This window comes from Cottoperca gobio, chromosome 14 (assembly GCF_900634415.1).
Source record: "Cottoperca gobio chromosome 14, fCotGob3.1, whole genome shotgun sequence".
NCBI lineage: Eukaryota > Metazoa > Chordata > Actinopteri > Perciformes > Bovichtidae > Cottoperca > Cottoperca gobio.
The window spans coordinates 21,502,479-21,514,857 of record NC_041368.1 but is presented as its reverse complement, the minus strand read 5'-3'; the positions used below and the strand labels follow the sequence as shown (position 1 = coordinate 21,514,857).

Genomic DNA, 12,379 nt, shown 5'->3' with positions numbered 1-12,379 from the left:
CTAGTAATCAGATTGCACAATGTGGTCACATGACTCACTTCAGCCTTCCTCGTTAGTATAGTGGACAGTATCTCCGCCTGTCACGCGGAAGACCGGGGTTCGATTCCCCGACGGGGAGTTCTTTTCATTTCATAAGATAGTAGTTTTTGTTGAAGAGTAACAGTACAAGTACCTCAAAATTGTACTTAAATACAGTACTTGATATGTACGTGGTTAGATTTAGAAGAATAAAGACATAGTAAGTTTAGTAGATTTTATGTGCGACTGAAAAACATTCAAATACTGACTTTGAGCTTTCCTGCCACTGGCAGGCCTTCTGGAGAACAGGTACTCCCTCGAGTTCTCAGTTTCCTGGAAGCTCCTGGCATAGTCCAGACATGACAGCAGGCTCTCTTTGCTTGGTCCTTGGGGGTTGAAGGTCCCACCTCTCTCCTCCTCTTCTCCCTTCTTCATCAGGTAGATGGTGTAGCGGACATGAATTTCTAGGACCCACCTTTACAGTTTCCCCTTGTACTTACCGAACTGCAGCACATACTCCCCCATGACCTCCAGTCGGTCCGACACGTCCCCTCCCCGCTGGAGGACCACTGTGAGAGCATTAGTCCTCACAAGCTCATGTCTCTGAGGGGGAGGATTGTTTTTAATCCTCATGGTCTCATCTGAGGGGTCCTGCCGCAGGTTGTCAGGTGGACCCTTCCTGAACGACACCGTCATCCTTCCTGGGAAGAAGTTGATGGTCTTCTTCATTATCTCCTGTGCACAGAAAAACACAATGTAAATGATATAATAATAACTACAAATGTAATCACATTGTTATATCAAATGAGTTATTCATGTTAACATTGTTCAGCATTTGTATTTACTAGGTAACAGCATTTGATATTACACAGACAGATAGATTTATTATTGCCATATCAACATGATTGATTGGAATTTGTTTTAGTGAGCTCACTTAAACAGACAAAGAGGGACACACATCTTAAAGCCACTCACTCATAAAGCACTTATAATAGATTTGTAAAGTAATTGATTGAACAAAAAAGTATAAAACAGGTAATATTCATACCAATAAAAAATAAAAGAAAGAAAACACCCATCACAGCAGCCAGTCATAATATTTAACCACCATGTAATTACCTTCAATGGTCATGTTATAACGTTAACGTTACTTCAAGCCGCCATTTACAACATTAAAACTGTTCATAGCAATTTACCTCTGTCATTCTCAACCTACTTTGGCTAACAGACGAGCTAACGGTAACATTAGCTAACATATTAGCTAAATACCGTAATGAAATGATTACTAGCATGACTACATTGCCTACCGTTAGCTAGCTAATAGCAGAGCTTTAACGTACATAGAGCAAAGATGAAATATATTCACCATTAGGTTGACATGACTGCCGAAGTGTTCAAACATTTTAACGTTAACGTTAACGTTACCTAATATATGACAACTTTTGTGACTCCATCTTAAATAGTTTTAGCGCCCAACCTGCGTTCTGCGTCACGTTCAAGTACAACCAGCGTTGCCAGATTGAGCTAGTTTCAGCCCAATTGTGCTATTTTCGATGAAGTTGGGCTCGGGAAAATAGTGTTTACTTGTATATACGAATTTAATTAAATTACGAGTTATTTCAATTCGTCTTTTATTGTCCTAATGTTGTTGTAACATGTGTACTCAAATATTTAGTGTATGTTCCTGAACGCGTCTAATGGAAGCAGTTTCCGTAGTGTAGTGGTTATCACGTTCGCCTAACACGCGAAAGGTCCCCGGTTCGAGACCGGGCGGAAACACTGTTTTCTTCTTTGTATATATGATTTACATGTAGTTTCTTGCTGAATTATTGGGCAAATCACATTTTTCTCCCCTGGTTTGATGTAAAACCAGAGTTACTGATGTGTCCCTGAAAGCAGCATTTCCGGGGAATTTAAATACACGTCTGTTGCTACTGCGTTTTGGCGGTGTGTGGCAGAGATGCTGCTGCACCTCCTGTAGTGCTATGCAGCTGTCCTCTACGGCAACACTATCTGGACTATCAATAGCTATTTGTCTCCACATAGTGGCGCCATGTGTGGTTATTTTCTGCCGCTCACGTCTCTCCGTCTGTGTTTCTCTCCCTGTCTCCGGCCGAACAGGTCATGCATCTGCACAGCTGCTCCAGTGTAGTAATCCTGACCACCTGAACTGAGCATCTTTCCTTTATGTTTGTCCTCATTGTGTTCTTGCTATACTGTATATGTGTGTATATATACACACACAACAGAAGTTGCTGTGTGTTCCTGAACGCATCACCTTCAATAAGTTTCCGTAGTGTAGTGGTTATCACGTTCGCCTAACACGCGAAAGGTCCCCGGTTCGAGACCGGGCGGAAACATGATTTTGTTGTTGCGTATATGTAATTTACACGATTTACATGTAGCTTTCTACGGATTTATTGGGCAGATCACATTTATTTCTCCCCTGGTTTTCTTTAACCGGAGTTACTGATACGTCCCTGAACGCAGCCTTTAGGGGGAGTTTACAAACACATGTGTTGCTCCTGCTTTTTGGCGGCGTCTTGGAAAGGTGCTGCTGCTGAACCTCATGAGGAGTTTAGGTCGTTCTTGACCCTTGAGCTTTCCTTTGATAGGTGGAGATAACGTGTGTCTTTGTAGCTTAGTAAACCGTTCAGGTTTTTAATATATATATATATATATATATATATATATAGTATAATTTAACCTTAATACATCACTTGGGACATTTGTCTTTTTAAATGTTCGACAATTATGGACAAAAATAACATTTTGGCTGTGACGATTGTTTTTTCAGAAGTTCAAGCTCAGCTCCTATGATAATATGTATGCATAATACAGACTGTCCCCGGTACTGTACAAAAACGAGTACCGTCATGTGTTCAAAAGCAGTGAAATAAAATCTAACACTGATTGCTCTGCATGGGCATTAACCCAGTGTGTGGTGATGTGTCACTAGAAGCCTGTCGGTCCAACGAGGGACGACGGAGCAACCACACTTCGGTGGGAGCATCCTTCATGCCGTGCAGCAGTCCGTCTACATACCGGATTGAGCAGAGTGCAGCAGCATCAGGAATCTAGCCAGGTGATCCCACAGCTCCAATGTTAAAATGTTTTAGGATTATAAACTGCTCTGTTTACTAACGCAAACATGTTCTGTTTACCCACAGGCTGAGACGAAGTCACAGTGACGCAGTTACAGCAGATCATGTCTACAGCTCCCCTGAAGAAGAAGCCCTGATACTTATTTTGTCCTTCAAAGACTGGGAGTCGGATCCAACATGGGGTTAGGTATCCGAAAGGCACCATCCCGTTTCCCAAAGTCAGTTGAAATCGGTTTGGAGTTCATTGCGGATCCAGTAAGAAAGATGCTAGAGCTTTTTGACTTTGTGTCAAAACCTTTCTCTAAGTTCGGGACATATTTCTTGTTCGATCAAAAGTTGGACAATGACATGTGGTGCTATGACTACACAAGATTACGCCTGAGTTCAAAGTATATAAAATGATGTTTTGTTATAAATTAAACTGCTGTAGGCTTTTAGTTGAATGCAGCAATAATATAATCCAGTTAAATAATATGTATTAATCTGAAATGGTTTTATACAGAATATAATTTACTTTACTTTTGGTACTTTAAGTATCTTTAGATGCTAATTCTGCTAATAAAATATATTTCTCTCAGTTGAAAGTAAAATAAGTGAACATTTCACGGCTTTATGAAAGAAAGAAATAATTAAAGCAGCTTTAAATGCTGCATGTTATTAATGTCCTGTCAGGAAGTAACCCATCCACAAATACAAGCTGCAATGATTGTGTTACATATCCACATGAACACATGTAACAGAAGCACACATGCAGCAGTCCCTGCACGCTCAACAGTCTTTTCACTGCACAATATTTGACCTGATATTTGTTGATGTTTGTTTATTCATCATGTGAAGCTGCACTTTGTTCTCACATCAGTAAAGTTCAATGACTTCATGTACACGTTCACTTTGAGCACAATGTCAGCATGTGAAAGACAAGAATGAATCCTCTGCTGATGGATTATGATCAGGATAAGTACACTTCTATAAGCCCTCATAACAACAACATCACATCAATGTGCTTCTAGACGTCTTTATTACAGAACAAAGTGTCCAGGATGAAGCTGCTGCTTCCTCTCTGAACACATGCAGTGGAAGAGAAACAAGATAGAAATACATCAACACAAATATTCATCAAACATTGAGTGGACATGTTGATGCAGAGACAGCAACATGATGAGCAGTGAGAGCCTCCATGGCTCCACAGACAGAGGGAGCAGCTCCACCTAAACAAAGTCCCACATTACACAACCACTGATGACGTCAAGCACCGCCCACAATGTTTGAGTGACAGCTGAACAAACGCCACAACAATCAGCTGTCTGCACAAACACGGAGACGAAATACGTTTCAGAGTTTAAACACAGAGCTGAAGCCGCTTCCCTTAAATCACACGTTCACATTCATTTTAGAGGAAGAAGTCTTTTTAGTCTTAACATGTTTAATACAAACCCCACCCAGGATGAGGGTCATGTTCAACTTCACTGTTAACATTACAAGAACATCGTGTTCAAAGTAAATGTGATCTGTGATCAACATTCACAGGAAACTATCTGCTCACACTTCATCCTGGTGTCACACAAACCTCCTGCACTTATATTGTGATTATTATTCAGGTTCATTGTACAGCTGATCATCTGGAATATAATATGAAACATAGAACATGTCACTTAGTCCGGGGGGGTTAGTTTACTCACTGAGAGAAGAAGACTCCCTGAAGGAGAACCAGAGATTTACTTCTGTCTACTTGAGTTTACAGAACTCAGCAGTGGCTCCAGGAGAAGAAGAATATAACCCAACTCCAGCGTAGAGCGGCTGAGAGAATGTGTGGTGGACTCTGTGCAGGAGAGTCATGGTGTCAGAGACGCTGTAGAAGGACAGAACACCTGCTCTGTGATCCAGGTACACTCCGAGTCTGGAGGACGGACGACCTGAGACGGGAGTTTGGACTTTGTTGTAATAAAATGTATAACTGTTATTGTAACAACGTAACGCCCAGGATTTATCATTGTGTCCAAATACAGATTCAAGCCCCCCCCCTGCTCTGCTGATGTTCTTGTATGCGACTGCTACACGAACGTCTCCCCCGCTCCACTCCACCTCCCAGTAACTACGTCCAGTCAGACTCTCTCTACTCAGCACCTGAAGATACCATGTGAATCTGTCTGTGTGATGAGAATAAGACTGATGTTGTCTCATGAATGTCACTTTTCTGTCCCCCTCAGATAATAACAGCTCTGTGTGTGCTGTGTTTGGATCCAGTGTGATGTCACGTGAATACTTTAAGAATCCAGCTCTGGTCTTGGGCTCTGCTGACAGTGAAACATCCACTTCAGTCCCAGTCTGTGAGATGTTTGTCCACTTCTCTCTCAGAACGTCCTGGAGTTCATCTGTGACTTGTGACACAGCCGCTGTCACTTCCTCAAAGTATCTGAGAGGGATGTTGATGCTGGAGGAGAGTGTAGACTCACTGAGTGGGGACAGTGAGGGGTAGTTGTGTAGAAACTGGTTGTGGTCCTCTGTGTGTGCGAGCTGCTTCAGATCAGCGTCTTTCCTCTTCAGCTCAGTGATCTCCTGCTCCAGCTTCTCCTGAAGCTCTTTGACTCGACTCACTTCACTTTCCTGCTGCGATCTGAGCTGCTGCTTCACATCAGAGCTTCTTTTCTGCATGAGACGGATCAGCTGAGTGAACATCTTCTCACTGTCCTCCACTGCTCTGTCAGCAGAGCGATTGACAGCCTCCACCTCCTGCTGAAGCAGCTTCACATCTTTCTCTCCGTCCTGGATTCTCTGCTGGATGTTTAGTCGACTCCCCTCGAGCTCTCTCTGCCTCTCAGTCCTTTCTGCTGCAGCTGAGACTGTGTCGTGGCCTTTATGTTCCTCCACAGAGCAGAGATAACAGATACACTGCTGATCAGTACGGCAGAACATCTTCATCACCTCATCGTGACGAGAGCACATGTTCTCCTGGAGCTTCTGGGAGGGTTCCACCAGCTTGTGTTTCATGAATGTAGGTGATTCATAATGAAGCTGGAGGTGTTTCTCACAGTAAGAGGCCACACACTGCAGACAGGACTTGAAGGCTTTCAGTTTTCTCCCAGTGCAGACATCACATCCCACATCTTCAGGTCCAGCATAGCAGTGATCAGCAGGAGCAGCTTGGAGTCCAGTCTTCTTCAGCTCCTCCACTACAGCTGCTAACATGGTGTTCTTCAGCAGGACAGGCCTCGGTGTGAAGGTCTGCCTGCACTGAGGGCAGCTGTGGCTTCTCTTCTCGTCCTCTCCATCCCAGAAGCTTTGAATACAGTTCTTGCAGTAGCTGTGTCCACAGGGAGTCGTCACCGGATCCTTCAGTAGATCCAGACAGATGGAACAAGAGAAAGTTTCGCGGTCCAGCTGAACTCCTTTCTGCGCCATTTCTCCTTCACTGCCAGCGACTGTGTGAGTCTCACTTCCTGAGAAGTGAAACTAGTTTGAGCTGCGATCTCAAAGCATGTGTGTGTGCAGCGAGTGGAGCCTGTCAGCTGTGTGTGTGCAGCGCCATGTTGGTTAGACCCATCCACACAGCTGTAGATCTGCAGGGGAGGGACCAGGAAGTGTATGAGCAGGGGGGAGGGGGGGGTTATAACAAGCTCCTCCACATTACAGGAAGAGGAGGGAGGGGGGGGAGAGCAGGGTGTGACAGATACTGTGTGTTCAACATGTTTCACAAACACTCACTTCAGCTTCAGGAAACTTCTTACAGTCAGTTTAGACTTCAGCTGTAAAAACAAATGAGTCGTCCTGTAGTGAAGTACAAATACTACAGTAATACTTCAGTACAGGTACAAATACTACAGTAATACTTCAGTACAGGTACAAATACTACAGTAATACTTCAGTACAAGTACTACAGTAATACTTCAGTACAAATACAAATACTACAGTAATACTTCAGTACAAGTACACATACTACAGTAATACTTCAGTACAGGTACAAATACTACAGTAATACTTCAATACAAGTACAAATACTACAGTAATACTTCAGTACAAGTACTACAGTAATACTTCAGTACAAATACAAATACTACAGTAATACTTCAGTACAAGTACAAATACTACAGTAATACTTCAGTACAAGTATAAATACTTCAGTAATACTTCAGTACAAGTATAAATACTACAGTAATACTGCAGTACAAGTATAAATACTACAGTAATACTTCAGTACAAGTACACATACTACAGTAATACTTCAGTACAGGTACAAATACTACAGTAATACTTCAGTACAAGTACAAATACTACAGTAATACTTCAGTACAAGTATAAATACTACAGTAATACTTCAGTACAAGTATAAATACTACAGTAATACTTCAGTACAAGTACACATACTACAGTAATACTTCAGTACAAGTATAAATACTTCAGTAATACTTCAGTACAAGTATAAATACTACAGTAATACTGCAGTACAAGTATAAATACTACAGTAATACTTCAGTACAAGTACAAATACTACAGTAATACTTCAGTACAAGTACAAATACTACAGTAATACTTCAGTACTATCTGCTGCTCAGTGTTATTTTGAGCTGCCGTTAGATATAGACTTTGTACAGCAGTAAAAGTACACAGTTAATATACTTCTCAGCACTCGATGATATAAAGCTGTAGAATACAAGACAAAATATAAAGTACCAATCAGAGTACACAACAATATACCAAAGTACTACAACTCAGATACAAACGCAGGATCAGATTCTGTAGTCGAGTTTCACATCGAAGCTTTAATGTGAGGAATGAAGTTTCATGATATCAGTTACATAAGTTTATATTTAAACATGAACACTTGTAATATAAACAGTACTTGTGTTAATGTGAGTCATGAAGTGGGGAAGTGTCAGCTGATATGTGTTAGTTACATGTTCAACACAACATATAATTGTGTTAATGTGAGTCATGAAGTGGGGAAGTGTCAGCTGATATGTGTTAGTTACATGTTTAACACAACATATAATTGTGTTAATGTGAGTCATGAAGTGGGGAAGTGTCAGCTGATATGTGTTAGTTACATGTTTAACAACATATAATTGTGTTAATGTGAGTCATGAAGTGGGGAAGTGTCAGCTGATATGTGTTAGTTACATGTTTAACACAACATATAATTGTGTTAATGTGAGTCATGAAGTGGGGAAGTGTCAGCTGATATGTGTTAGTTACATGTTTAACAACATATAATTGTGTTAATGTGAGTCATGAAGTGGGGAAGTGTCAGCTGATATGTGTTAGTTACATGTTTAACACAACATATAATTGTGTTAATGTGAGTCATGAAGTGGGGAAGTGTCAGCTGATATGTGTTAGTTACATGTTTAACACAACATATAATTGTGTTAATGTGAGTCATGAAGTGGGGAAGTGTCAGCTGATATGTGTTAGTTACATGTTTAACAACATATAATTGTGTTAATGTGAGTCATGAAGTGGGGAAGTGTCAGCTGATATGTGTTAGTTACATGTTTAACACAACATATAATTGTGTTGATGTGAGTCATGAAGTGGGGAAGTGTCAGCTGATATGTGTGAGCTGTTTATTTGAGCCTGTTCACCTTCATGCAGGAGTTCATTAGAGCACATGAATACTTGCTGCAGTGTGTCGATGTGTTTCACAGAAGAAGTTCTGCAGTATGTGGAAGGTGGAGGTCAATATTAAAGAGTGCACAAGTTATTGGATGCAGATTGTCAGTCATTAAAATAAGAAGCAGCAGGTGGAGCCAGACACACACACACAGACTGACAGACAGTTCAACAGTCACTGCTCCTACTGTCGAATCAAAACAGCAATCTTCTAATTAAATGGATATATTTATTAACGTGATAAGTCAAACATAGAAAATACTCTCAGCTGAGGACACAATCACATCACCGTCACCACAGACTGCACGGCTAAGATGCATCCAGGTTGCTGTCTCACGGCTCCGCTCAGGTGTGTACAAAGAGTTGTAAAACATCACATCTAACACATGGAGGAGGCGTTGACCTTCTCCTCATTGGTCCCCGTTGGCGCCATCACGCTCCTCCGTCAGCAGAGTCAGGAAGTGATGGTTGTTGACCTCTTAAAGGGGAAGTGTTCCTATTGTGTTTACAGTCAATATTGTGTTTGTAATACATACAGTGCAGAAATACATTCATAGAGGTAGACAAATACATATGATATTCTTTCTAGTGTGGATTAATACAATCAGGAGTAATTTACTTCACAACACAGACTTGTTTCCCAGCTTCATCTCCTCCTGCCATGCTACGGATCACTATATTGCCTCGCCTAACAGTTCTCCATCTCTGTCCATGGCTAACGGCTAGCCCCAGACTAAAACCTGTGGCAACCGGCATGATGTCCAATTATTCCATCCCGCTATTATTTCTGACATTATCATGACACCAACCTGAAAGGCAATGTTGAATTCAACTAAAGGCTTAAGGGCAACATTTAGGAACATAAAATATGTTCTGGTAACTGGATCACAGAGATGAACTTCTCCACATCCTCATGACTCTGAAAGTATATAGATATAGGGAAGCAATATAGTTTATTACAACATCTCCGGCGTCAGTAAGGCCATTATGAACGAGTATATTTGAAAAGGTCAGTCTTACCCTTGACTCCCTCATGTACACTAAGTTTCCGGGTGATGGGAGTTGCGGAGTCCCTCGGAGCGCTTGTTAGGAGCGCATTAATCACATTTCTCCAGACACGACACGCAATTTTGCAGAGATTGTTTATCCTTTTATTCATTTTACGCTCTGGCTCGGACAGCAGTGTAAACAAAAGCCTGCTTTGGGACTCGGTTGTGCAAAAAGCTGCTTGTTAACGGTTATTTAGCAGAGAAGAGTCTGCAGCCGAGCAGGAAGTACAGAGGGAGCTCACACAGCAACAGGACTCAGACTCCTCGGACTGCACACGACTCAATATATTGAAAATGAAACTGACAATTAAAATGAACGGGCTTGCAGAACAGAAGTCTGCTCGGGGGGTGAACTATTAACTACATTTCACCAAAATCCTTATAAACTTTTTCCTGTTTTTGTCCTTCATATAGAGACTGCATGTGTTGTCAAACATACGACCCGAGGGGCCAGAACCGGCCCGCCAAACTGTCCAATATGGCCCACAGGATGACTGGATGAAGTGCTCAGTAATTCCTATTGATAGCTGTGGCTGTGGGGTGGGGTTAGGGCGCCAGCTGCTGGGGAGAGACAGGAGTGTCCCAGCTGGAGGTCAGACAGCTGAACAGAATCAGGTAATCAGTCACATAATAAATGCATGGTGATGGCCTGGTTCTGTTCTCTTGCAGTAGGCTGGGTTCCAGAGGAGACGGAGACGCTTCTTCAGCCACGACGCAGCGCAGCCTGGAGAGCCACGGACAGCAGAGCGACGGACAGGAGAGCGACCTGTCAGCTGTGCCTGTGATAGCCGCTTACCTGTGTGAGAATAAAGCTGTGTGTGTGACACTACACCTCCTCTCTGTCATCCTTATCCCTGACATGTGCATCCAATGAAGCTGCAATGTCAACAATTATCTCCTGATTCTCAGAACTTAAAGGGATAGTTCTGATGTGTTGCGCTGTGTGTGGGGTACTTAACTATAGTCGGTGTGTTACCTGCAGCAGGAACAGACAGGAAGCAGCAACAGGCAGCCACCAGCAGCAGCACCAGCAGCAGCAGAGCAGCAGCAGCAGCAGCAGCAGCAGCAGCAGCAGCAGCAGCAGAGCAGCAGCAGCAGTGGGTAAAGACTGTCCAGACAGAGCAGAGTGGTTTAAATGTACATAATGAAGCGTAATTTCAGAGTAAAGCCTCTGACTACAAATCGAGCACTTAGAGCCAACAGTATGGAGCTGTGTAGAGGGAGGGAGGGAGGGAGGAAGAGGAGGGAGGGAGGGGAGGGAGAGGAGGGGGAAGACATTTGGACGCTCTCATTATCAGTCATCTTCTCGCTTCTAATGTTGGACCAACATCAGTTCGGGGGGAACTCGCTGGTCGTTATTAGCCTTTGAATTATTTCCTATTTTTAAAATAATCTCCATGTGGCTCAGATGTGAAAGTCAACATTAAGATTAAGATTCAAATTCAGACAGACTAGAAGCCTTCAGCAGGATATAAAATATAAATCAACAAACGATTGATCCTGTGTTATTAAAGGTTAATATAACTTTATTGATCCCTCTGGGACGTCACATATATGCAGAAAAAGCTCCGACTTCCCCAGCTGCAACATTAAAGTGATGAACACATGAATGCAGCAATAATATAATCCAGTTAAATAATATGTATTAATCTGAAATGGTTTTATACAGAATATAATTTACTTTACTTTTGGTACTTTAAGTATCTTTAGATGCTAATTCTGCTAATAAAATATATTTCTCTCAGTTAAAGTAAAATAAGTGAACATTTCACGGCTTTATGAAAGAGAGAAATAATTAAAGCAGCTTTAAATGCTGCATGTTATTAATGTCCTGTCAGGAAGTAACCCATCCACAAATACAAGCTGCAATGATTCTGTGTTACATATCCACATGAACACATGTAACAGAAGCACACATGCAGCAGTCCCTGCACGCTCAACAGTCTTTTCACTGCACAATATTTGACCTGATATTTGTTGATGTTTGTTTATTCATCATGTGAAGCTGCACTTTGTTCTCACATCAGTAAAGTTCAGTGACTTCATGTACACGTTCACTTTGAGCACAATGTCAGCATGTAAAAGACAAGAATGAATCCTCTGCTGATGGATTATGATCAGGATAAGTACACTTCTATAAGCCCTCATAACAACAACAATCACATCAATGTGCTTCTAGACGTCTTTATTACAGAACAAAGTGTCCAGGATGAAGCTGCTGCTTCCTCTCTGAACACATGCAGTGGAAGAGAAACAAGATAGAAATACATCAACACAAATATTCATCAAACATTGAGTGGACATGTTGATGCAGAGACAGCAACATGATGAGCAGTGAGAGCCTCCATGGCTCCACAGACAGAGGGAGCAGCTCCACCTAAACAAAGTCCCACATTACACAACCACTGATGACGTCAAGCACCGCCCACAATGTTTGAGTGACAGCTGAACAAACGCCACAACAATCAGCTGTCGGCACAAACACGGAGACGAAATACGTTTCAGAGTTTAAACACAGAGCTGAAGCCGCTTCCCTTAAATCACACGTTCACATTCATTTTAGAGGAAGAAGTCTTTTTAGTCTTAACATGTTTAATACAA

General features: G+C 42.0%; 1 protein-coding gene and 3 non-coding genes across 5 annotated transcripts; 3 read left to right on the top strand and 1 right to left on the bottom strand.

Annotated features, from left to right (window-relative positions):
• The first annotated feature begins 46 nt into the window (after positions 1-46).
• Positions 47-118, top strand: trnad-guc (transfer RNA aspartic acid (anticodon GUC)). The gene has a single exon. It is a non-coding gene; the product is annotated as a tRNA-Asp (tRNA).
• A 1,606-nt stretch (positions 119-1,724) lies between these two features.
• On the top strand, positions 1,725-1,797 carry trnav-aac (transfer RNA valine (anticodon AAC)). Its single transcript has one exon. It is a non-coding gene; the product is annotated as a tRNA-Val (tRNA).
• Positions 1,798-2,305: 508 nt separating this feature from the next.
• trnav-aac (transfer RNA valine (anticodon AAC)) lies at positions 2,306-2,378 on the top strand. Its single transcript has one exon. It is a non-coding gene; the product is annotated as a tRNA-Val (tRNA).
• Positions 2,379-4,775: 2,397 nt separating this feature from the next.
• Positions 4,776-6,858, bottom strand: LOC115018504 (tripartite motif-containing protein 16-like). 2 transcript variants are annotated; one of them, XM_029447494.1, is made up of 2 exons: positions 6,825-6,858; positions 4,776-6,679 (listed from the first exon to the last, which is right to left on the bottom strand). In XM_029447494.1, the coding sequence occupies exon 2, from the start codon at positions 6,519-6,521 to the stop codon at positions 4,848-4,850; it is 1,674 nt and encodes a 557-aa protein (XP_029303354.1). In that variant the 5' UTR covers positions 6,522-6,679; positions 6,825-6,858; the 3' UTR covers positions 4,776-4,847. The 2 variants fall into 2 exon arrangements, with proteins under 2 accessions (XP_029303354.1, XP_029303355.1); XM_029447495.1 differs by lacking the exon at positions 6,825-6,858 and having other exon boundaries at positions 4,776-5,411; positions 5,523-6,785.
• Between the last annotated feature and the right edge of the window lie 5,521 nt (positions 6,859-12,379).